The sequence below is a fragment of the Bubalus kerabau genome, chromosome X (genome assembly GCF_029407905.1).
Source record: "Bubalus kerabau isolate K-KA32 ecotype Philippines breed swamp buffalo chromosome X, PCC_UOA_SB_1v2, whole genome shotgun sequence".
In the NCBI taxonomy this organism is placed as follows: Eukaryota; Metazoa; Chordata; class Mammalia; order Artiodactyla; family Bovidae; genus Bubalus; species Bubalus kerabau.
In genome coordinates, this window is record NC_073647.1 from 93,108,605 (window position 1) to 93,134,148 (window position 25,544).

The following is a 25,544-nucleotide window of genomic DNA, read 5'->3' on the forward strand; positions in this document are numbered from 1 at the left end:
GGGGGCGTTTGCTTCTGCCTCTGGCACCCCATCCTCACTCTTGTCTCTTCTGGGATTGAAAGGAAAAGCCCACAGACACTTTACTAACCTGGAGGACTTGCTTCCCTTTCGCTGTTGGACTGTGGCCTTGAGGTCATCCTTGTACCAGCAGATGGCAGGTGATCATCAGTTGGGAGACACTTGGCCTCTTCCTCCAGGGTGATGATGGGGCTGAGGGGCAGTCTTGGTTCAGTCACATAGGCCTCCGCTTGAGCCGTGGGTGAAGTGAGAGGCAGGTACAGCACGCTGGGCTTTTTTGGTACAGGAGGTGGAATCTTGCCTTTCTTTTTCTCAGCTTCTTCTTGGCTCTGGAGGCTAATTCTTTCAGGCAGGGCTCTCCCCTTAGGGCCCTCATCCTCCATACTTCCCTGGGGAGGTTGCTGTGTTCCTGAGAAGAAAGCACCAGAGGAACTGGCAAAAGGCGTGAAAACAAGAGATGAGGGTGCTGTGGACTCCCCTGGGCTTCTGCTCTCAGGGAAGCTGGAGGACTTTGATTTCCGCACCACTGTGTAGATATCTTGAGGGAGTGGCCTTATGTGCTGAATTGAGCTCTTGGGAGTCATAGCCAAGGTAGGCGAAGTTAATGGGTACTCCTCGGGGACAGATGGTGGCTTGTGGACTAAGCTTGCAGGCCTTCGGGCCAGAGGGGGCTTCTCGGCTATGGGAGGTTTCATCTTCCTCTCTGGCAAGGTGAAGACTTCAGCTCCTGATTCCTCAGCATAGTCAGGGCTCTCAATGTCATCTTCCAGCTCAGACTTGCTGACTGACCTCAGGCGAACAGAACGTAAGTCAGACTGAGTAACCATAGGCATGATTGGCTGGTTGGGGCTAGTTTTCTGGGCCAGCTTGGCCCCCAAATTTGTGTCTGAGTGATGCTGGCTCACCTTGTTTTTGCTTCGGATTGAGATACTCATCCCAGACAGATCCAGGTTGGTTGAAGAGGTCAATGGTAGGTCAAACGATAGCCGTGACTTGGACATTTTTTCCATTGGTGATGTTGGGGGTAGTGATGACTTCCTCTCAGGTACCACTGGACGCACCCGGACACTGCTGCTTGGAGGGGGCAAGTGGCCCAGGGTCAAGGACATGGAGACAGTGGGTGTTGGCGTCTCTGACTGGCTGGAGTATCCACTGGAGGGTGACATCAGCCCAGTAGGCCTTCCTGGAGAGGATACCTCCCTGGCCTCCACCTCGATGGAAAGCTGGGAAGGCGTCGTGGCTCTGGAAGTGGAAGGGGAGGCAAGAGACTCTGAGCTGCCCTGAACTTGGGTGCACTCAATGACTGTGGTGCCAGTGGCGGTGCTGGAGCTGGACAAGGACTGGTAGGTGTCACCAGACTTCCAGTCAGTAAGATACCAGTGATGGGCGAATTGTGTACCTTCTGGGTCTTTGAAGGTTGGCACAGCTGGGTGACCCTGAGTATCTGGGTGGGATGAGTGATGTCCTTGGTGTTCCAAGGAGAGACAAAGGCTCCTGGGCCTCTGGTCCTTGGGTAGTACTGACCCACCTTCCGGCAAGAGGACTGGTTCATCTTTGACCAGTGAGACACTGCGAGTCGGAGGGGAAGGCTTCTTCTTGGCCTTCTTGAGTGAGATGCTCTTGGACCTCTGCCTTCTGTGATGGGCCTCCTGTTGGGCACTGAGGGAGGCAATGTTGTCAGCACTGTTACTGCCCTCAGAACTCGTACTGGCATAAGGTAGGGCACAGGCTTCACTGGCCTTCTGCTCCTCCTCATAGTCCACATCCATGGTACCTGTATCTGTGGGTACAGACAGTGACCGCTCCCGGAACCTGCTGGCCCCACCTGGGCCTGTCTCCAGCCTTGAGGTACCACCGGTCAGAAGGCCAATCTTGGAGGGTCGCTCAGATACTTGGCTTCGTTGAGTAGGATGCTGAGAGTAGCCAGCAGGCCCACTGCACCCTGCTGGGATATCACGAGTGACAAAGAGGGTAGCAGCCTCCTTAGGAACAAGAGGTGGCAGTGTGTGCAGAGAGACCCAAGAATTCCCAGAGGAAGGATTTTTTCCATTTTCATTGACTTGACTGCTCTGAGCGGTGGCACTTGGAGTCACATAGGTAAAAGCATCTCCCTTCCAGGAAGCAGAGAATGTCGATTCTGTTGGTCCATTGCAAGAACCAGGAATGCTGTACATCATCCCCATGCTCTCCATTCCAGGGGGTTTTGTGGCACCCCATGCCTGGGGAGGTTCTTCCGGATGACTAGAAGGATTTCTTAGTACTGGTGAGGTGAGATTTGGGAACCGAGCTTCCTGACCAAGTGCAACTCTTCCATGAACACTTTCTGGAACTGAATGGCTGGGCCTGATGTCTGAGGTGGTGGAGTGGGCCACACTGCCTGCTGGGCTGTTGCTGTGACCTGGAGGAGGTAAACACAGAATGTTAGTGGTGTGGTTAGGGATCCCCCAGCAGCAGCTGTCACCAAAGAGACGGGATCACCAATTTTTTGTCAAGAAGCATTTGCCAATAGCTTGGTCAGAATTCCTTGGTTCTTCCTTTCCATAGTTGAGGATGCTGGGGAAGTTGAGTCCTTACCCATCACCACACGGTGAGGCACAGGGTGCCCTTGAATTGTCCAGATGGCTGCCAAAGACTTTCCAGCTTTTTAAAATATATATATATATTTTTTTTAATTGAAGGATGATTGCTTTACAACATTGGTTTGATTTTTGCCATACATCAACATGAATCAGCCATAGGAGGGAGGTTCAAGACGGAGGGGACATATGTACATCTCTGACTTTCCCGCTTTGAATATGCCTTTCGGAGCTGAAGTAGCATGTGGGACAGCCATGGTCTTTTTTCCCCCAGGTTTTCACCCCAGGCTCAGGAAGCCACCACAGACAGCCCTCAGCATTCACCTCTCCAGAGATGAGAGCAGAGGCTTTCAAACTGATAAAGGACAGCAGTGTGACCTTCAGTTCCAGCAGCACGTTGGGAGTATGCCACAGCTGAAAAGTTGTTTGGTTGCATTCTTGGCTTTTTAGATTGCCAACAGGAGAAAGTGAGGATAACTTACAATGTGAGGAAACCATTCAGATGTTGAAAACCCCCAAAGGTTTTCTCATATACATAACAATTATTACTGTTATGAGGATGACTACTCTTATGATAATTTATAATAACGGCCACTGTTTACTGAACACATACTATGTACTGGGCACATGGTAGGAAAATTACATACAATAACTCTAATCCTCATGACCACTCCATGGGTTGGAATCATCATCCCCACTCACAGATGAAGAAGCTGAGGCTCAAAGAGGTTAGGGAACTTGGCTAAGGCCTCACAGTTAGTAAGTGGAGAGGCCAGAATTTGTATTCACATTTCTCTGGTCTGTGCTCTTTGGATGGCATTCATTTAATGGCAGTAATGGTTGTGTGAAGATGCTACTTTTAGTGATGATTTCCTTCTTTATCCACCTAAAGTTGACATATATAGCTATATTCTACTTATAATGGGAAACAATAACATAACAAATTTATTAGCCTGGAGATCTCCTGTCCATTTTCAGTTGCTGCCCTGTAAGCCTTGTTACAAAAGGCTTTTGGTTATCCTTAATTACTATTAATATATTGCCTTTTTCAAGATGTCCAGAGTCCCCCTCTCCCCCAATCACTCCTGTTGTCTGTCACAACAATAACACTTAGGTTGCAGAAATGGTAAGAGTGAGCAAGGGAAAAGGTTTGGGGGATCAGCTATGGTGGGGTCACCTTGGTCTCGCTGGGAATAGTTAGAGAATCCAATAATGGTCCGCCTCCGCCTCAGGGTGGACTTGGGGTTCACGGCTGTCTCTGTGTTAAACAACGAGTGTCGCAAACTTGCATGTTTATCAAACTGCTGCCCTGTAGCCAAAATAAAGACACTTGGGTGCATCCTGGTTTCTGTTCACAGTATGGTAGAAACTGGCCTGAAGTAGAGAGAAGGGATGATGGCAGTAGCGATGAGAATGAATAGCATTCAGGCAGGTGACCCTTCTTCCCCATCCCTCCCATCTTGGCCCTGGGCACGCGCAGCTCCAAAGCATGCATGCTGAATTTCAGAGGTCCACCCTGGGGTCACCTCTGAGTCTTAGGTGGCTGAGAGCTGTGGTTTTCAACCCTGGTTTTATATCGAAATAAACTGGGTGGCTTTTCAAACTCTAACAACTGGACCCCATCTCAGAACACTTAACACTCTGGGAATAGGGCCCAGGTAGAAGCATTTTCTCAGACTCCCCAGGTGACTGTTCAGATGTACAACCTGGGGTGAGAACCCTTGAAGTGGAGAGACAGGTTGAGACTAGATGTTGTTTGATTGCAATCTTTTCTCAAAAAATGCTGTAACTTGGGCCAATGAGTGTCTCCAAGCAATTGCCCCATCCCGGCATCCAGGAAGCAGTCAGATAAACCTGCCCTCCAGCCCCCTGATCACATTTGATCAAAGTTGGCCCTGCATGGTGACTGAGATCTACTTTTCTCAAAGCACTGGCTCAGCCTTTGCTTCTGTGGAATTGCTAGGGCAAGGACAGGGTGAGGGCAGTGGAGTGAAGTTTGCTGCTTCCCACCACTGTCTCTCTTACAGCGGCTGGCTAACCAAACCCTCCCCTCTCAGTCCCATGAACACATAGGTACCCGCCTCCCCAGCAAGTGGCTCTGTGGACAAATCACAGGGCCAGCCTCATTGAGGGCAAGGTAGAAGTTCAAAAACAAAGTGCCCACCATCACTGTGAGCTTTTCGTCTCAGCCCTCACACTTCTGGGTATATCTCCTGAGGCTCTGGGCTCTGTTTCCTGCCTGATTTCCTGAGATGACACCAGTGGCATTGGATGACCTCATATCCAGGGAGTATCACCACCTGTGGCCAGAGCTGTCCTTATCATCTTCATCAACTTTTTCCAGCACACCACAGGCCAGTGCTGGCGCACAGGGTGCCTCTGGTCCCCTTGGGTTAGGAGGTCTTGATCTCATCAAGTTGTTGGCCCTATCTCCTGAAATGGTTGACATTCCTCCTCTTCCACTTATAGCTGGTGAAGTGTGGTGAATGAATTAATAATGGGCACGGTAGAGGGTTCCACATGCCCCCAGAGAAAAAGCCAGCTGAGTTGTATACAGTATTTTTCCCATCTCAAGGTAGTACCGGGTTCCTCTTTGATCTTACACAATAGGAGGAGGCCCACCCCCACTAGGAGACGGAGTGACGACTCAAAGTGCTGCAAGGCCCTTGGTCTGTGCTCTGTGTCTGATCTTACTATTTACCACCAGCACCCTGAACCCCACACATCCCCTGAAACTCCTATCTGTGTGCTCCAAACCCAGCTTCTGGCACAAGTTTTCTTTCCCCAAACCAAACATAACTCATACACTCTTAAGTTTCCACAATGCTCCAAAGAGCACACAAATTCATAAAGTTTTAGAGTTTTCTGATAAGAGAGTTTCCTTTGCCATCAAATGGTCTCAGTTAGCGTGGCAGGGCCAGTAGAAAGTGAAGAAAGAGCATGCCTCCATTCCCTGGTGAGATCCACGATCTTGACAGTGCGGGGTGAGCCAGTAGCAAAGAAAGTCTTGCTCCCTCCCCCAGCACCCAGTGCATTTGGACAGGATGATCTATAGTTGGCATGGAGGGAAGCGAACAGAGGTGATGCTAAGCAACTCTACCGGAGACGTTGATGGGCACGATGTCAGAGTGTGTGGGGCAAGACTGAAGCCACCGCTTCTCCTCTAGGATGGGCAGAGGAAAGGGGCTATTCCAGGCAGCTTGCTTGTCGGCTGTGGTAGGCAGGCTCAGGGAGGCCTCAGGGGCCCTCACACCCTGCATGGTAGTCTCATCCTCGCTCAGCTGCCATTTTGTGGGCTGTTGGGAAAGAAGGTGATGGGAAGGGTGTGCTTCCAACTGGAGATGAGCTGTGCCCACAGGATGGCTGTCTAGGCAGGGTGGTCAGAGGCTTCATCTGGGAGGCAGGAAAGCGTGGATAGGCTGCCAGGCCAGATGCCTGCTGTGTAGGGCCCACCTCAGTGGGGCCTCAGGATGGCTCTGCTGGTGAGCAGAGGTAAGTAGCAGCTTCCAGTGGGTAATGAAAGTTGTTTCAGGTCCCCCGTCAAAGGGTGCAGGGCAAGCTCTGCATGCTGGCTCTCCCAGGTGGGGGAAGAGGCAACTCACCATCAGTACAAACTCCAGACGCCTGGCAGACTGGAGCCTTGGGCTGGGGGTGGGCTCAGGGGCCTCATCAGCAGAGCGGAAGGTCTGCCCCAGAAGTCTGGCCTCCGAGTACTGTTCCTCATATTCTTCTGAAAAACAGCACAGTGGATACACACTCTAGGGAGCCACGGCCAAGTGCCAGGCTGGGGAAGGACCACAAGCTGGGGGCTCCTGCTCTAGCTGCCAGGTCTGACTCTCATTGTTTCTTTAAGTTAGTTCCCAGCATCTGAGCCTCTGGATTCAGGAATGGAAAAATGCCTACTTCCTACGAGGAGAAAAGAGAGTCAATGGATTTGAGTTGTGCTGGTTCGGGGACTAAGCCTTTGTCTCCATGGCCCCCATGGTAAGTGTTCAACTCAGGGAAGAGGCTCAGGATGCAGATGCCTTTGGCCACTCTTTGCTCCAAGGCCCTCTCTTTGAAGCCCTTCAGCTCTCTAGGTTTTTACGCAACTCTACCAGGGACATGACCTGTGTGAAGCACAAAGAAATATGCCTTGGGAAGTCCAATGTTGAACATTTCCTTGGATGCCGAGAACTCTTACCTCAGCCTCTAAGGGCTTGGTTCCCTGCACCTTAGCCCCACTGTGGTGGGGGGCGATGTCAGTTCCAGCGGGGCTAAGGTGAAAGAGAGGGAAGGCGGAGGTAGTGGCAGAGGAGAAAGAGAAGTTTGGGGGCATTGTCAGGGAATAACAAGGATGCAGAAGATTTGAATGGGTTTTATTTAAGTGATGGATTCAATGAATGAAGGAAGTGAGGCTAAAGAACCAACAGTCAGAGCTTGCACATTTGAACAGAGACTTGAAGAATCATAGAAACTTGGAGTCAGGAGGGGCCTCGAGGGTTCTCTGGTCCAATGTTTCATTCTGGGCTCCCATTTCCTCCTCAGCAGCCCTTCTAGGTGTTTCTTCAGCCTCCACACACACCTGCCTGCAGAGACTGAAAGCAGCCTTCCTCCCAAGGTGGCTCATTCCATCCAAGGACAGTTGGGGCTGTCAGGCGTATGGAAAGTTCTTCCTTATCTTGAGGTGAAATCTACCTCCCCCTAGGTTTCCACCCACCTGTCCTCATTCTGCCCATGGCGGTAACACAGAGCACACTGACTCTTTCTGCATGGCAGCTCCTCTCATCAGAACACAAGGCTCACGGTGTCCCTTGGAATCTTGCTTCTCTAAGCTTGCCACTGCCCTGGCAGGGAGGTGGGGTTCATGGCTGTTGTCCAGTTTTCTATTCTCCATAAAAGTTAGCCTTTGTTGGTAATGCATAAATAACAGCTGGTAAGACCTCTTTTCGCTTTTAATGTTCATTCAACAAATGCCCTCCTGCGGATGCAGCCCTACGCCAGGTGCTCCCGGAAACCTGAGAGTTCTAAGAGATGTGATCTTTTACATTGAGAAGCCCAGTATGGTTAGGTGGACAAAATATATACCTGGGATTAGCAGAAGAATGAGTAAATGAACAAATGAGTAAATGAATGGAAAATCAGTTCATAACTATACAAGTCCTTTTGAGCTGGATGGTACAAAGGGCCTTGTATGAGTGCTTAGGGAGGGAATGATGCAAAGTGCAGAACTAGCGTTAAAGGTCTTCTTGGAGTCAGCAAGCATAGAACTTGGAAGAAAGTGTAAGGATTGGAGTGAGGAAGAGGGAGGAAGGGCTTCTCTGTTTGGAAAAGAGCCTGGAGTGGGGCAATGAGTGCCTGGAGGGTATAAGGAGCTTGTGACTAGCACTGGGGTTTTATTTGTATTTTTTTCTTCAGATCTAACTTACCTACAGTAAAGTACACAAATCTTCAGTGTGCAGTTCAGTGAATTCTGATATATGCATGCTCCTTGTAATCTCCATCCAGATATTTGCAGCACCCTAAGAGTTTCTCTCATAGCATTGAGTTTTAATCCTCTTGCTACTTACATTGGATAAATCCCACTGGTCAATGTGTATGTTTTTCATATTTTAAGATCTATTAGGGACCACATTGTTTTTTTCTTTACGTTAATTTTAACATTGTGTCTAGATCAGTCTGTGTTCCAAAGGACACCAATCAGGAGTTGATGTTGCATTTTATCAGTATCATTTTACCCAGATGCCAGATACTGTTGCTAACTGGTTTAGGAACACCTTATTTTTAATTCTCACAAGATTCTGCCATGTGGGGAACTGGAATCCCCATTTTAAAGATGACGGACTAATCTGAGGCTCAGAGAGATTGGGTAATATGCATAATGCCACACAGCTAGTTAGGTGTGGGATTCAAATCAGATTCTGGCTCTGTCTGATTTCAAAGTATGGGTTTTCTCACTCCACCTGGTGCGAGCAGTCTGACTGCTCAGGTGTTATGACTGGGATGTTTCTCTGGTTGTGTGGACCCAGATTTGTGTACAAGGTGCTCATCAGTATACCTCAAAGACACTGAGTTGGGAATTGGGAATGAGATGAAGTCTGAGTGCTGTGTATTGGGCTTACTTGGTGAGGCAGGAGTGACCCAGGAGACACATGAACAAGGCTATTTCAAAAGCAGAGAGAGTGAAGCCCAGAGAGGGAGACCCTGCTGATGTCTCATTTGTCTTCGGGTGCCAGAATTCCAAAGGCTTGGGTGATGTGGCAAGAGAAGACCTGAGGGTATGTGGACCCACATTCTTCGGAGTCTCTCATCTGGTGTTCTTCGTAAATGACTTGACTCATGGCTCTGTCTCGGCCTCTGTACCTTTTCCCCCAGAGACAATGAACTGAAAAAAAGTAAGGGGGGAGCAAGGGCTGTAAACAGCCTTAAAATTAGGGTCTTTTGGAGTCAGTAGTTTGGAAGGTGAAAGATGACAAGTGTGTCTGTTGTTTTTCAATAGGTTTTCTACTATTCTCTCTTTTTCTCTCGCGGGTCCCTGTCCTTTCTTCGTCGCCTCCCTCTAGCCGCTGCTGGGCCCGTGGCCTCTGGCCGCAGCCCCCCTCCCTCTCAGTACCTTGCAACAGGCTCTGGAGATTGAGCTGCGCCTCGCGAAGCAGCTCCTCTACACTCGGGGGCCTGCCCGAGGAGAGGAACACGTTCACTGGCTGTCGCCATGACGACCTCGAGTGGGCAGTCGCTGTCGCATTTTCCCGACCCGAGTTAGCTGCAGCTAGGGAAGGAGAGAGGCAGTGAGAGGCGCTGCCAAGCGGGGGGGCGGGGGGGTTTGAGGGGGGCGGCACGCAGCGGCCAGTGGGCTCCCGCGGTTCCCTAAGACCCGCCCTTGCCGGGGGTGGGGGGTGGTGGCGCGGGCCGCGCTTAAAAGGCGGGGACGCGCCAGCCGCAAGATTTTTCCTCGACAGATCGTGCCGCAGTCAGTTCCCTACCTCGCCGCCAGCCTCCACCCGCCCGATTGCCGCCTCGCTGCCTCGCCGCCCGCCTCCTACGCCTGGCGCCTCCCGGCTCCCGCCGCCGCCCGCCCTTTGCGATCCCCGGGACGAGGTAACGCGCCCCGGGCGGAGCCTCCAGGCCCTCCGAGCTCGCTCCAGTGGGTGTGGCTCGGCCCCCCGCGCGCCCCGCCGCGGCCCCCGGCTCCTCTCACGGCCCTATCTCCCCATCCCACCCCTGCTCACAGCCCCAGAGCCCCGGCTAGTCCTGATGTCCGAGGCGGCCGGGAATCTCAATAGCCTCCGCATGGCGAACGTGGCCCTGCGAGAAGAATTAAATGCCCTTCGCGGGGAGAATGCCAATCTGGGCCTTCAGCTCGGCAGAGCCCTGGCCGAGGTCAATTCCTTGCGGGGCAATGTCTCGAGCTACATGCGCTGGCCGGTCCCCGGGGTGCCCGCCCTTTCTGAGGAGAACTTTGAGTTCCCGCTCAGTGAGATCGACGCCACTCCCGAGGGAGAACTGCCCTTCCTGTGCTGGCCTCCCCCGCGCACCGAGCCCGAGTATGCCCCGGACGAGCTGTTGATTAGCGTGATCCAGGATTGCAGTACTTCCGGCGCACCCACCGACCCACCCCCGATGCCCAGTCCACCCCTGCCGGCGCTGCCCCCGCCTCCGGCCAAGGAGCTGCCCCCGCAGCCTCTTCTGCCGCCGCTGGAGCGGCCTGAGATAGAGCCCTTCTCGGGGGACCCAGTCTACCTGGCTGAATTCTTGATGCAGCTAGAGACTTTCATAGCCGACCATGAGGATCATTTCCCCGGGGGCGCTGAGCGGGTGGCCTTTCTGATCTCCTTTTTCGCTGGTGAAGCCAAGGACTGGGCCGTCTCAGTCACCCAGGAAGGAAGCCCCCTGCATGCTAACTTTCCGCGCTTCCTAGATGAAATCCGTAAGCAATTCTGTGGCCCCATTCCCCCAAGCGTGGCAAAAAAAGCCATCCGCAAGCTCAAGCAGGGAGACTGTACCCTGGGCAGCTATGCAGATGCTTTTCAGTTCCTGGCTCAATTCTTGTCTTGGGATGACTGCCGCCTTCAAAACCAGTTCCTCAAAGGCTTATCAGAGTTCTTCCGCAAGGAGCTCTTATGGTCAACTGAAATGGCCGACCTGGACGAGCTGATTCTCGAGTGTGTGGAGATAGAAAGAAAAGTGCGTGTCCCCAAGCCAATGCCACTCCCTGGGGTTCGCAATATCTTCTTCCCTTTTGCAGCAGACCGTAATCTCGAAGGTGAAGAGGGAGAAGAGTGCCACAGTGGGGATCAAGATGAAGAGGCACGCAGGCGCAGGATTCTCAACAAGGACCAGCGGAGGCGCGTGAGAGCAATCCAACAAGAGACCAGGGGGGAGGAGGAGGAGAAGAGGAGGAAGAGGGAGGAAGAGATGAGGAAGGAGCTGAAACAGAAAGGGGAGGAGGACGGGGAGGAGGAGGAGGAAGAAGAGGAGGCGGAAGAAAAGGAGGAGAAAGAAGAGGAGGAAGAGGAGGGGATGAGGAAGAAGAGGAAGAAGGAGGAGGAAGATCAGAGTAAGGATAAGAAAGAAGAGGAACATGAGGGTGGCCTCCAGGAACCAGAGCAGGAGCCTGAGCAAGAACCCGAGCAGGAGCAGGAGACAGAGGATGAGACCCAAGATGATGACCTGGATGAGCTGATGGAGATGGAGCCCACCTATGCCAACGCTTCATCCCAGACTTCCGGCTACTATCATGAAAACTTCCTAGATGTGACGCCTCCCATCATACAGCCCAGCAGACGGAGGAACCAGAATCGACTCCCACTTCTGGAGGGCCTTCCAGGTACCAATTCACCATTCTACAGTTCACCGCCGCTAATTCGCCGCGCGGGTCGCCTGGGGCAACGCCAAATTCGACGCCGTCCCCCAGTGCTATTTCGCCTCACTCCGAGGCAGGGGGGCCACCGGGCTGCACGGGGCCGTATTCGCGTGTGAGAGCTGGAGTGAGCTGCCCCCTCCCCCACAACACACCCTTCCACTGTGTTCCCTGCCCCTGCTTTCGCTGCCACACCTGCCTCATTCACTGACCAGTACTTAAAGGGAGTTCCGGACCTGCAGAACCCGAAGAAGACCTGGAGGACTCCAGACCGTCCTGTGACCTTGACTGGGGAGTGACACTCAGCAAAGGAGGGCGCAGTGATAGCTGTCCTCTTAGTGTGCACTCTGCTCATACCTGCCAGGATCTAGAGAGCAGGTTTCTAGGCCTGTTCTCATAAATGAACTGGTCACCCTCTTGTATTTCCCCTCTAGTTCCAAGCCCTCACCTCTCCTGTGTTAATTCACACTGTGTTCTATGGTTTAATCCTCTGGCTGGATAACCTGGACTTCACCCAATGGCTCACTGCTCTGCCCCGGACAGGCTCCACTGAACTTCTAAAGCCACTGAAGCCACTTACTAGGTATAATTGGTGGACAGCAGGATACTATCAAGAAACGTACCTGGAAGCCTACACTTGCTTCAGGTCACCCCTCCAGCAGGAGGGCCCTGAAAATGCCCCTCCAATTAGCCCAGTGAGAGAATGCAAAGCCACATGTCCAATGGATCACCCAGCTGAGACCTGTCTTCAACTGACTGAGCAAGCTGGTTCCACCTTCCCACAGACCATGGGCTTAGGGCCTCAGAGCTCACCAGATCTGGGACCCTTTCCTCTTACTTCACTGCTCTCCTGGGCATCCCTAGCAGACACAGCCCAATATTCCATGCCCTACTCCTTTCCTTGACATTGCCTAAAGGGTAGGCAGTTAGGTTGGGGAGGAGGAGGAGAAAGCAGCAGCAACAACTCAATTTTCAATTTGACCTTGTAAGGAGTGACTCTTTCCTTAGGGATGGTGGTCTCCTCTCCTGGCCAGGCCTTGGACTGCAGTCTCCAGCCATAGGTCTTGGCAGAAGATTTGCCATCCTTGGGGTTCCTTTCCTTCCCAGAATGCCAGAGAGAGAGAGGTCCAAATCCTGCTCTTCAACTCCAGCGTGAAGGACTCCTTAGTTCTGAGAGGAGAGAGGAAGGTTCTCTCTACAGAGACTGTGCCTCCTGCAGCTTTGCAACTGGGATGACCTCATGTCTCTCACATGAGGGGCGAGCCATAGCCTGATGCTGGGCATTGAGCAGATGGTGAGGTTTAAGAGGTAGACTGCCTCCTAGTAACTCCTGGGGCTTCTGGGTCCTAACCTAGGGGCCTTCACAGAGACCTGCTGCTGGCCTTGGGTCCAGCAGTGAAAAGTACATACTATGTTACTCTGGCCACAGAATGGCAGCCAGATCCACTGATAGCCTGAACTGCCCTCCACACGGGGCTTCCTGCACAGGGCCTGGTAGCTGGGCAAGTGCAGCCAAAGTGTCTGTGGCCAGACGGAAGAAAACATAGTAAATTAAACCTCTGTTCCTCACTGGAGTCTGACAGATAACCTCAGCCCAGCCTTAGGATTTTGAGCTCAGAGGCAAGAAAAAGGAGCAGGAGGAAGAGGAGTCACAGAGAAACCCAGTCCTCCGACTGGTTTCCGGTGAGGTCTCTATTCATCAGTCGGAGGTAAGAAGCACTTCTGTTGCTCACACATTTCTCAGCCTGGGGATTGGTGGAGCCAGGTTCCTATAACCTGTTGCTATCTTTTAAAAAGGCTACTCCCTTCTCCAAATAGAAAAGTAATACATAATCATTATAGAAAATTTGGCAAATAGAGAAAATGATGGGGATCCAAAAGCCACATGCAGAATCCCACCACACAGATGAGCCACACTCTTAACACTTTGCTGCCTTTCTTTCTAGTGTGTTCTTGCCATGTCTTTTCAAAGCTGAGATCTGTGAGCTCTTGATCAGCAGGATTTAAAATGGCTGCCACCTATGTAATCACACAGACAGAATAACATTTGAGCTTTCTCCTAATGTGTTGGACACGTCAATTGCCTGGTTTTCCCCGTCCCCGCCAGTTCAAAAGTAAATAACCTTGTAAAGAAAATTTTGTCTGTTTTTCAGCTATTTTCTCAGGAGAGAGTTCCAGAAGGAGGCCTGCCATTCTTCAAGGCTGTGGACTCTGTTTGCTGATGGTCAACATGCTGGCCCTGCTGCCCATGTCCCTGTCAGAGAAGTCCAAAGGACAGGTGCCTTGCACCCACACTTCCAGGGACCCCTCATCACAGGCCCTGCCTGTTCCCATGGTGCTTTTCATCCTGAGCCCATGTAGCCTCGGCCGGGGCAAGAACAGATGAGCAGTGAGCTGGTTTGTGGCCCTCTGGTGGCAAGGGAGCTTGGGCTCCCCTTTGACCCTCTTCCCCTCCTTTCTCAGATCTTCAATATTGTGATCTAACAGCCACAAGAGCTGTAAGAGGAACTACGGGCTTTGGGCTATTTCTTGGGTTTAAAGAGGGGTGGGTGGGGGTGGGCGTATGCATGCAGGGGTATGAGGGCAGCCCAGGGATTCCCAGAGACCCGGGGAGAAATCATTTGAAACCAATGTGTTATTGTGTTATTGTTGTTTTACTGTGTTGTGAAGATGAGAAATTGTTCTGTATGCTAAAGCTTTCTCCTCAATAAAAAGATAAAGGGTGTGTAAAGACTGTGTCTCTCTGGGTTATTGAGCAAGCACAGAAGACTATCTAGGAGGCATTAGGTACTTCCCAGGCACTTCACCTGGATCAACCCTAGCCTGAAGCCTGGAAGTCCTTCAAACTAAGGGCTCCAGCCTACTGAATCTGTGAATGGCAGAAGCTGTCAGGAGGGAAGTGGAGGGACTAGGCATCTTAAAAAACAGCATTAGTTCTCCACTAATATAAAGATACGAGTGACCTAGCCTTACCATCCTGTAACAGTGCAGTCCCCCTGGCCTCCAAACACAACACACACACACACACACACACACACACACACGACTTTGGAGGGAGGGAGAGGGGAAGGAGGAAGGCCCTTCCACTTCTTGGCACTAGATGGTGCTATGGGACATCAATCAGAAAGCTGGTGAAGATTTTTAAATACACTCTCAGAGCAAGTCCACGCAGACACTGTCCAGCAAGAATTCACTGCTCCTCACAGACTGTGGGGTCAGAAGAAACTGAATCCCATTCTGGGATTTGCTCAGGTTTCCCAGCCATGAGCTGAATTTTCCCCACCTGGGACAGTGGGTGAGAACGCTTATGGAGTCCCTACCAGTGGCTCTGCCAGGCACCTCACACACGTTATCTCACTCATCTCACTCTCCTCTTACAGATGAGGAGACTGAGGCTTAGAAACGAGAAAGCCTGGCCCAAGGTTTACAGCTGCTAAGTGGCGCTATCATAGCACCACAGCTGCCCATTCCTCAGCTCTAGGGATGCTTCACCCCTCTCCGCCTCCCTCTACTGGCCCTCCAACACGGTCTGTCCTGCCCTGCCCACCACCGTACAGACATGCTGTGAGAAACAAAGCCCGGCATCAGATGTGCGCTTGCTTTGCCTCTTTATGGGGAAGGAACAAAGGGAAGGAGGGAGAAAAGAGAGAGGAAACTAGCGTGTTTCTGACCGTGTGCCAGGCACTTTCACCACATTTCATTCCCACACTCAGTGAAGAAGGTAATGGTGTCTTCTTTTAGAACTGAGGGACCTGAATTTCAGAGATATTAGGTTGCATGGTGGACTCGGGTCATTGTGACTCCCAGATTTATACTCTCTCAATTCTGATACTCCAAGCCTTTTCCCAAGAAAGCCCCCCGACACACTCAAGCCTCAACCTGACCAGATTCTGGGTCTTTGCCAAAGCAACCAGGTGCCCGATCTCTGGAAGTTCCAGAACCAGCCAGTTCTGTCCTTCAGGGAAGGGCCTGAAGAGCAAGGCAGGGCAGTGGCAGGGCTGAGTTTATGGAGATGAGTATGCATGAGTGTGTGGCTGACAACTGCCCCTTTTGGGGAAGGACAAGGCTGTGGGGCCATGAGCAGCACCAGTGAGTACTGGAGCTCCCCTTTTTGCTTTAGGGGATCAGATAAAGTCTCCAGCACCCAATGGAGTTTCTCATGCCATTTCAGGGAGAGCTAGGTGATCCCAGATTGCATACGTGATGGCCTGTCAAAGGAGGCGGGGGCAAGTAAGAGCAGGCTCAGCCTTGCTAACCCTTGCAGTGGGGAGCCCTGTGAGAATAGGAAAAAGAGCCCTGTATTCCAGTCTGGTCACACCACTGGCTGGATTTGGGACCCTGTGTGACTCCCAATCCTGCTTAGGACATAACTTCCTCATCCATATGGTCCCCTGGACCCAGCACACAGCTATCCAGCACAGGTATTAGCATTTCATGATCCACACAGTAGGATCACAACCCTAGTTTAGTACATAAACAAGTGAGTGAATACATGGGCTGCTGGATGGAGACCTAGAGGTAGGCTGCCAAGGGCATTAGCAGATGGTATTAAGTTGAAGGACTAGAGGACCCCCTCCAAAATGGAATCAGGAGCCACCCGCTCCCAGTCTAGCTTGGAAGGATGTGCTGAAATGATCTTTACTAGGTGCACCGGTGAGATCTTGCAGTTAAGTTCACAAAACCATCTGCAGAAACCTGAGTGGGGAAGATGTGGATGAGAAGAAAGTTGTGGAAAAAAACTGAAAGTTGATGGGGGCCTGAGGTGATGGGGGCTCAGGATGAATCAGCAGAGTGCCATGGGTGCCAGAAATGCTAATACCTTCCAGGGCTGCTGCAACAGAGTGCATGCAGGACTCAGGAAATAGCAGGCCGTACCTGGGATCCGGGCTGCCCAATGGAAGTGAGCAGGTTGTATCTCACAGAAGCCCGTTTGCATGCCCCAAACAAGGAAATAGAACAAAGGCCCAGAAGAGGCAGCTTAAGGTCGCTTGCTCCATCTGCAGAGTTCAACTGTGAGGTCTAGCAATGACATCCATAACTCAGCCTCCACCCTCCACTCACACCCACACTGGTGGAATCAGAATCTCCAGGAATTTGTATTTCTAAAAAGCTCCCTAGGCAATTCTAATGACTAGCCCAGCCCAGTGCAGAAAAGAGCCTTGGAGACCAACCAGCTCCGGTGACATTTAGTGGCCAGTTTGGTTCTGAGCCTTCCCATAGAGCTTCCTGGAGCAGGAGCCAGCCTGGAGATCCTGCACTAGCGTGCAGTATGGGATCAGGAAATGTTTGTGCAGTGATCCCCCAGCATGTAGCATGGCTTGGTATGAGCTTCCCCCTCCAGGACACTTGATCAGATTGCACTTCCTGAGAGAGGTGTGCCATAAGATGGGCCCGGCCTTGAGAAACCAGGTCCACCAGAGCCTAGGCTGCCAGAACTGACTTCCCTGGGGCCTTGGCCCCTCCCAGGGGATGAAGAAAGGCATTAACAAGGCAAGAGATTATCTCTAAATGGGAGTAGGGGCTCCACCTCCAGCTAGCACTTCCTGCTTCCTGCCTAGACTAGGGAAAGCTCCGCAGATCACTTCTCCCCAGGGACTCCACAGACAGAAACACAAAGCCCAGGGTTCTTCGTTGCCCTGGTAACAGCGGGACCTACTTGGAAGAAAACAGTCTCTGAAAGGCTTAGGAGGGTGGATATTTCCTTTGACTGAGGGCAGGCTCTGACCTGCTCTTCGAGGCCCCTCTCTCCTTCCTGCCTGCCACGCAGAGGGGTAGAGCTGGGGCCCCTCATCTCAGCTACTCTCCTAGGAGGGCAGGGCCAGAAAGTAGGACCCTGGCTATTTATTTATTCTGCTCTTGGAGGTGTTAGCCTGTGAATTCATGGAGATTGTCTTCTGGCATGAAGAAGACTTTCCAAACACAATGAAACTTGAGGAGGGCAAGCACCCCCAGCCATTGTGGTCCTGATCCCACCTCCTCCTCACCACTTAGTGCAGAGGCTGAGCCAGAGGGAATGTCAGAAGCTCCAGACTCCTTCCTTCCCAGTTTAGCCCTGCCTCATCTCTCCACCTACTACTGAAGTAGCCTCCCGATTGGTCTTGTTTGTTGTTGTTTAGTTGCTCAGTCGTGTCCGACTTTTTTTGCAACTCCATGGACAATAGCTCACCAGGCTCCTCTGTCCACGGGATTCTCCAGGCAAGAAAACTGGAGTGGGTTGCCATTTCCTTCTCCAGAGGATATTCCCGACCCTAGTCTCTTTTGTCTCCTGCATTGGCAGGCAGGTTCTTTATAGTAGCGCTACCTGTTGGTCTAAACAGCCTCTAGTCTCTACCCCTTCTAATCAATCCACCTTCTGCAAGCTTGCTTGTGGGGTGGGTGGGCATGGTTCTTTGAACAGGCAAATCTGGTCCTGTTGCTGCTATATAAAAACCTTTCAACGACTCTCCTTCCTCTATTGGAACATTTGTGGACCAGGTTCTGACCTTCCTCACTCAGTTCAGTTCAGTCACTCAGTTGTGTCCGACTCTTTGCGACCCCATGGACTGCAGCACACCAGGCCTCTCTGTCCATCACCAACACCCGGAGTTTACTCAAACTCATGTCCACTGAGTCGGTGATGTCATCCAACCATCTCATCTTCTGTCATCCCCTTCGCCTACCACCTTCAATCTTTCCTAGCATCAGGATCTTTTCCAATGAGTCAGCTCTTCACATCAGGTGGCCAAAGTATTGGAGTTTCAGCTTCAGCATCAGTCCTTCCAATGAACACGCAGGACTGATCTCCTTTAGGATGGACTGGTTTGATCTCCTTGTAGTCCAAGAGACTCTCAAGAGTCTTTTCCAACACCACAGTTCAAAAGCATCAATTCTTCGGCACTTAGCCTTCTTTATCATCCAACTCTCACATCATACATGACTATTGGAAAAACCATAGCTTTGACTATACGGACCTTTGTAGGCAAAGTAATGAATGTCTCTGCTTTTTAATATGCTGTCTAGGTTGGTCATAACTTTTCTTCCAAGGAGCAAGCATCTTTTAATTTCATGGCTGCAGCCTTCTTCACTATCTGGTTATAAATAAACTGCCATCTCATCTGCCCATGCCAACCTTCTTCCCTCTTCCATTCAATCCAAACCCCAGGCATCCTGAATTACTTTCTTCTTTCCTTACATATCAGACTCTTTTATGCCTCTTGCCCTTTGCATGGCCTATTCCCTCTGCCTTAAAAATTCATAAGCACTCCTGGCCCCACTCCAACTGGTGATCTCCTCTGCTCCCAGACCACTTCCTTCTCAATGCCACTTTCACTGCCCAGACAAGCTCATCCATTTCTGAGTCCCCAGTTGCTCCCCTACCCCCAACTCCAATGCTCTGTAAGGCTTGAGTAGAGGCTGGTTCACGACCCCAAATGAGCTTGGTATTCATTTGTCCCTTTCACATGTAGGGGCTGCACTGGCAGTAGACTTTGGGAGGATGGGAGGACTGGCCTCCTGAGATCTGGCTGAGGGCTGATGGTATATAAGTGGAGCTGGGAGCACCCCCTCCCCCCCATCAAGCTGGAGGTGTGGACAGTAGGAATAAGTTGGGGAAGAGAAATCAGGAGTGTGCAGAGCTTGTTGTTCATTCCCAAACGACTCCCCCCTTGATGGTCCCCATCTGTTTGGGGGAGACGGGGAGTTGCTTCTAATCAGCCATGTGGTGAAGAGAGACCTCTGCTGGCCTTGAGAGTCACACAGACCTGGCTCTGAACTCTGGCTCTACCATGTCCTTGTGTGTATCCTTGGGTCAGTCATTTCACCTCTCTAAGCTCCAGTTTCCTTTTTCTAAAAACAGAGATAGGAATAGAATATATCTCTGTTTTTAGAAAAAGGAAACTGGAGCTTAGAGAGGTGAAATGACTGACATATATATATTAGTGAGATAATCGATATGAACAATAATAAAAATAACTAATACTTATGAGCAGTTACTACTTGTTGGGGACTAAGTGCTTTACATGTATTAACTCATTGAGTCGTTGCAACAACCCTATAAAAGTAGGTAAGTCAGTAGTGTTATCATTCCCCACTTTGCAGATTGAGAAGCAGCAGGGAAATTTGAATTTGTCTAACGTCACAGCACTAGCACATAAGTGTTTTTGGGCCCTCCAGTAAGATAAGGAAAGTTTTGTAGATCAGAAATGAAGCCAGTGGAGTAGGAGAGCACCAAGATATAGGGCGAGCATCTCAGCCTCTTTTTGGTCATCGGTCCCTCTAGCAGTTTGGGCAAACCTCTGGACCTCAGAATATGGTTTTCAGATCATAAAATATAATACGTAGAATTCCAAAGGAAATGAATCATATTGAAATGGTTATAAGAATACTTTTAAGAAATTGTGATCTAGTTATATTACTTTAATAATGCATTAAGTTACAAGACTGAGTGGCAAGTCTATAGATTAGAAGTTTTGAAGTGATGATGAGCATAAATAACTTTTCAGAGATACAATAACTGTAATCTGATATGAAAATATTTGTGATTTCTATTGCAGATAAAGTCCCAGATACTGTTAATACTATTATGGCTTGCTGCCTACATTCCAAATTTGAGGAAATGCTCAATTTCTGTTAGAGATTAGTGGAAAAGGATCAAATAGTTTTCCCATCCAAGTTCATAGACCCCCTAAATTCTTTCCACAAACTGCTTGGAGGTCCACAGAGCTCAAGTTGAGAAGCCCTGCCCTACAGTGTCACAGAAAAGACAATAGCTGCATTTTAAGCTCTAAGGAGAAGCTGGAGGCTGGCAGAAAGACAAGTGTGTGGTTTCTCTTTCAAGAACTGTTTACAGAAATCATGAAGTCTGGCAGCTCCTTCTTCCTCTTGGTCCTGAGTCAGCAGCCCAGGGTGGGGCTGAGGCTGTCACACTTGGTTTGAATTTCAAGCTCACCACACACTCATCCCTAAGAGTTGATTTGTTGCCACTTCCTTTCCAGTGAAATCTCAGTGGGTTTTGCTCCCTTTTAAAATTTGGACTTGCTTGCACATACAGATTTCCTATTAGTCTGGAAATAATCTTTAAGTGAACATTTTATTGGCTCAAAGACATTTTCTGAGATAATAGATACTTCTAACCCCAACACCCCAGCCAGACTTAAGGCTTGCAGAGAGGGGAAAGATCACCAACTGTGCTATGCACCCCAGACCACCAGTCAAAATTGGCACTTTCCCAAAACACCAAATGCCTTTTCCTGACTTCCTGACTTTGCCACCTGTCAGCTGAATCCCTGCCAACCAGGGCAGCACAGTCTGGGTGCCATGGCTAAGGAGACAAATGGTCAGAACAGCAGTAGGCCTCTGGCCTTTCTAACTTGCCTCTGTTCCCATTCAAGACTCAAAGAGCACTGTTTATCAAGACCAGGCCTCAGGTCTACTCACAATGCTTTGCTTGGGGCTTCTAGCTAGCCAGGGTCTGCTGCCTTCTGCTCTTCCCCAGGTCCCCATATTTATTCAGAAATAAGCAATACTTGGCTGATGGCCAGTGTGCTAAAAGGGCTGCAGCTTAATTTCTAAAACGAGCAGTTGAGATTGTGATAGTCTTATGAACTATAGCCAGGGGCTAATAAAGAGGCTGGTTCACAATGAATCTGCTTCAGTTAGGCAAGGGAACAGAATAGTATGCTTTGGGGGTTTAGATTGAGAGCTTCATGTGCTGGAATGTGAATAAGACTTATTCTTTTGACTATAAAAGAAATATATATATGTTCTTAGGTCTCCAAGAACTCTTAGGCCAAGTCTCCCAAACATAGGCAGAAAGAAACTGAGGATCAAATGAGAATTCAAAAGAACTTTGATTAGCTAGACTGACCAAGAACAAAAGTGAGAAGATCCCAATTACTTGAATCAGAAATTAAAAAGGGGACATTACAATCCACCTTACAGAAATAAAAAAGATTATAAAAGAATACTATGAACAATTGTATGACAATAAATTATACAAGTTAAATGAAATGCATAAATGCTTAGAAAGACACAAACTATTGAAAAGACACAAAGAAGAAACAAAAGCTCCAAATAAATTTGTTGTAAGTAAAGAGATTGAATTAATAATCAAAAGTACCCATGAAGAAAAGCCCAGACACAGATGGCTTCTCTGATGAATTCTACCAAATAATTAAAGAAGAATTAATGTCAATTCTTAAAAAACTCTTTCAAAATGTAGAAGAAGAAGTAATACTTCTCAACTCATTCTATGAGGCCAGTATTATCCTGATAACAAAAATAGACACAAAACATAACAAGAAAACTACAGACTGATATCTCTTCTTATTATGGACACAAAAATCCTCAACAAGATATGAGCAAACCAAATCCAGCAACATACACATTACCATATGTAAAATAGAGAGCCAGTGGGAATTTGCTGTGTAACTCAGGAAACTCAACCTGGGGCTCTGTGACAACCTAGAGGGGTGGGATGGGGTGGGAAGTGGGAGGGAGGTTGAAGAGGGAGGGGACATATGTATATCTATGGCTAATTTATGTTGACATATGGCAGAAACCAACAGAATATTGTAAAGAAATTATCCTTCAATTAAAAATAAATAAATTAAAAAAAGAAGGATCACACACCATGGCCAAGTAGGATTTATCCCAGGAATGCACAGTTGTTGTAACATTTGAAAATCATTTTATGAAAAACAGCATATCAACAGAATAAAAAGCAAAAACAATTATTTCAAAAGGCACAGAGAAAGGACTTGACAAAATCCAACACCCTTTCATGATAAAAAAATACTCTCAACCAATAGAAATAGAAGTTGACAAAGGGCATCTGTGAAAAACCCACAAGAACATCAAAATAGTGAAATGCTAGAAGTTTTCCCTCCAGACCAGGAATGGACAAGGGTATCCTCTCCTGCCACTTCTGCTTGACATTGTACTGGAGGTTCTAGCCAGAGCAATTTGATAGGAAAAAGAAATAAAAGGCGCTGGAAAGACTGGAAAGGAAGACGGACAGATGACATGATCCTGTATATAGACATTCTAAGGAATCCACTAAAAACTATTCAAAGTAATGGATGAATTCAACAAAGTTGTAGGATATGAAATCAATATAAAAATTGTATTGTTATATACGTGTAATGAACAATCTGGAGTAAAATTAAGAAAATAACTCTGTTTACAATATCATCAAAAGAATAAAACACTTAGAAAAAATTAAACAAAAGTGGTGCCAGACTTGTACACTGAAAACTTACAAAAGAAAGAAGACTGAAACAGATGGAAAGACCAAATACTTAACATTGTTAAGACGGCAATACTCTCCAAAATGATCTACAGATTGAATGCAATTTGGATCAGAAGTCCAGTTGAATTCCTTGTAGAAACTGACAGGCCGATGTTAAAATTCATATGGAAATTCCAGGGACCCAAACAAACTTAAAAAAGAACAAAGTTGGAGGACTCACACTTCCCACCAATTTCAAAACTCTATGCAAAGCTACTGGGAGTAGGAAATGGCAACTCACCCCAGTATTCTTGCCTGCAGAATTTCACGGACAGAGAACCCTGGTGGGCTACAGCCCATGGGGTTGCAAAGAGTCGGATACAACTGAGCACACATGCACAGTAGTTAAAATAATGTGCTACTAGTATAAGGACCGGAGAAGGCAGTGGCACCCCACTCCGGTACTCTTGCCTGGAAAATCCCATGGATGGAGGAGCCTGGTGGGCTGCAGTCTATGGGGTCGCTGAGGGTCAGACACGACTGAGAGACTTCACTTTCACTTTTCACTTTTGTGCACTGGAGAAGGAAATGGCAACCCACTCCAGTGTTCTTGCCTGGAGAATCCCAGGGACGGGGGAGCCTGGTGGGCTGCCGTCTATGGGGTCACACAGAGTCGGACACGACTGAAGTGACGTAGCAGCAGCAGCAGTATAAGGATAGCATATAGATCAATGGAACAGAATTGAGAATCCAGAAATAATACTCATGGCCAACTGATTTTTGACAAGAATGCCAAATTCATTCAATGGGGAAAGAACAGTCTTTTCAACAAGTGGTATTAGGACAACTGGATCTCCACATGTAGAAGCATGAACTTGGGAATTCTTTCTTACACTTACACAAAATTAAACTCAAATTAGATCAAATTAAACTCAAATTAGATCAAATTAGATCATAACAACTAAAACTATAAAACTGAGAAGGAAATATAGACGTAAATTTTTGAGACCTTGGATTATACAACAGTTGCTTAGTTGTGGCACATTGCACAAATAACTAAAGAAAAAATAAACTGGAATTTATTAAAAATGAAAAAAAAATGTGTTATAAATAATGCCATTGAGCAAGTAAAAAAGCCTGGACTTCTCTGGCCATCCAGTGGTTAAGAATACACCTGCCAATTCCAGGGACACAGGTTCCATCCCTGGTCCAGGAAGACCCCACATATCATGAGGCAGCTAAGTGTGTGCCCCACAACTACTGAGCCCACGCACAACTACTAAAGCCTGCACACACTAGAGCCTGTGCTCCACAACAAAGAGAACCCACCACCACGAGAAGCCCACACACCACAATTAGAGAGCAGCCCCCACTTGCCATAGCTGGAGAAAGCCCATGCACTGCAACAAAGACTTAAGGTGGGCACCAATAAATAAATAAATACATAAAAGTAAATAGCCTTCAGAATGCCAGAAAATATTTGCGAACCATGTATCTAATAAAAGACTTGTATCCAGAATATATAAACATCTCTTGCAAATCAGTAATAAAAAGACAAATAACTGAATTCAAAAATGGGTAAAAGATCTGATTAGACATTTCTCCAAGATATACAAATGGCCAATGAGCACATAAAAGATGTTCAGCATCATTAGTCATTAGGAGAACACAAATAAAAAACACAGTGAGATCCCACTCCACACCCTCTAGGATGGCTAGAATCAAAAAGTCAGACAAATGTTGATGAGGATTGAAAAACCTGGTACTCTTACACATTGCTGGTGGGGATGTAACATAGTGCAGCTGCTTTGGAAAATGGTCAGTCCCTCAGAATGTTAAACACGGGGTCATCATACAATCCAGTCCTTCCATTACTAGGCATACCCCCAAGTGAAATCTTGGTGTAAAAATACACATCCACACAAAAACTTGTAAATGAATATTTATAGCCACATTATTTACAATAGCCAAAAGAGGAAGCAACCTGTGTGCATCAGCTGATGAATAGATAAAAAAATAAACAAAATATGGTGTAATCATACAATGGAATACGATCCAGTCATATGCTAAAGCCTTTGACTGTGTGGATCACAAACTGTAGAAAATTCTTAAAGAGAGGGGAATACCAGACTACCTTACCTGCCTCCTGAGAAACCTGTATATAGGTCAAGAATCAACAGTTAGAACTGGACATGGAACAACAGACTGGTTGTTGTTGTCAAGGCTGTATATTGTCACTCTGCTTATTTAGCTTATATGTAGTGTACACCATGTGAAATGCCAGGCTGAATGAAGCATAAGCTGGAATCAAGTTTGCCAGGAGAAATATCAATAACCTCAGATATGCAGATGACACCACCCTTATGGCAGAAAGCAAAGAGGAGCTAAAAAGCTTCTTGATGAAGGTGAAAGAGGAGAGTGAAAAAGCTGGATTAAAACTCAACATTCAAAAAACTAAGATCATGGCATCATCACTTCATGGCAAATAGAGGGGGAAACGAAGGAAACAGTGAGAGACTTTATTTTCTTGGGCTCCAAAATCACTGCAGATGGTGACTGCAGCCATAAAATTAAAAGATGTTTGCTCCTTGGAAGAAAAGCTGTGATAAACCTAAATAGCACATTAAAAAGCAGAGACATTACTTTGCTGACAAAGGTCCATATAGCCAGGGTTATGGTTTTTCTAGTAGTCATGTACAGATGGGAGAGTTGGACCAAAAAGAAGGCTGAGCACTGAAGAATTGATGCTTTTGAACTGTGGTGTTGGAGAAGATTCTTGAGAGTCCCTTGGACAACAAGGAGATTAAACCAGTTAATCCTAAAGGGAATCAACCCTGAATATTCATTGGAAGGACTGATGCTGAAGCTGAAACTCTAATACTTAGGCCACCTGATGAGAAGAGCT

At 48.4% G+C, this 25,544-nt stretch overlaps 2 protein-coding genes across 4 annotated transcripts in view; one reads left to right on the forward strand and one right to left on the reverse strand.

Moving 5' to 3' along the window:
• Positions 1-25,544, reverse strand: part of NHSL2 (NHS like 2) — a 79,925-nt gene that overhangs the window by 12,148 nt on the left and 42,233 nt on the right. Inside the window, exons 2-6 of one of the 2 annotated variants that reach the window (XM_055563515.1) lie at positions 9,187-9,342; positions 6,197-6,324; positions 5,695-5,890; positions 3,772-3,903; positions 89-2,416 (exon numbers count right to left, since the gene is read on the reverse strand). In XM_055563515.1, coding sequence (XP_055419490.1) covers positions 89-2,416; positions 3,772-3,903; positions 5,695-5,890; positions 6,197-6,324; positions 9,187-9,342 — 2,940 coding nt within the window. The remainder of the gene's footprint in view (positions 1-88; positions 2,417-3,771; positions 3,904-5,694; positions 5,891-6,196; positions 6,325-9,186; positions 9,343-25,544) is intronic. The other variant, XM_055563516.1, reaches the window with a different exon arrangement.
• Positions 9,507-13,998, forward strand: RTL5 (retrotransposon Gag like 5). 2 transcript variants are annotated; one of them, XM_055563517.1, is made up of 2 exons: positions 9,507-11,400; positions 13,587-13,998. In XM_055563517.1, exons 1-2 carry the CDS (start codon positions 9,828-9,830, stop codon positions 13,817-13,819), a joined length of 1,806 nt encoding a protein of 601 aa, XP_055419492.1. In that variant the 5' UTR covers positions 9,507-9,827; the 3' UTR covers positions 13,820-13,998. The 2 variants fall into 2 exon arrangements, with proteins under 2 accessions (XP_055419492.1, XP_055419493.1); XM_055563518.1 differs by having other exon boundaries at positions 9,507-13,142; positions 13,587-13,722.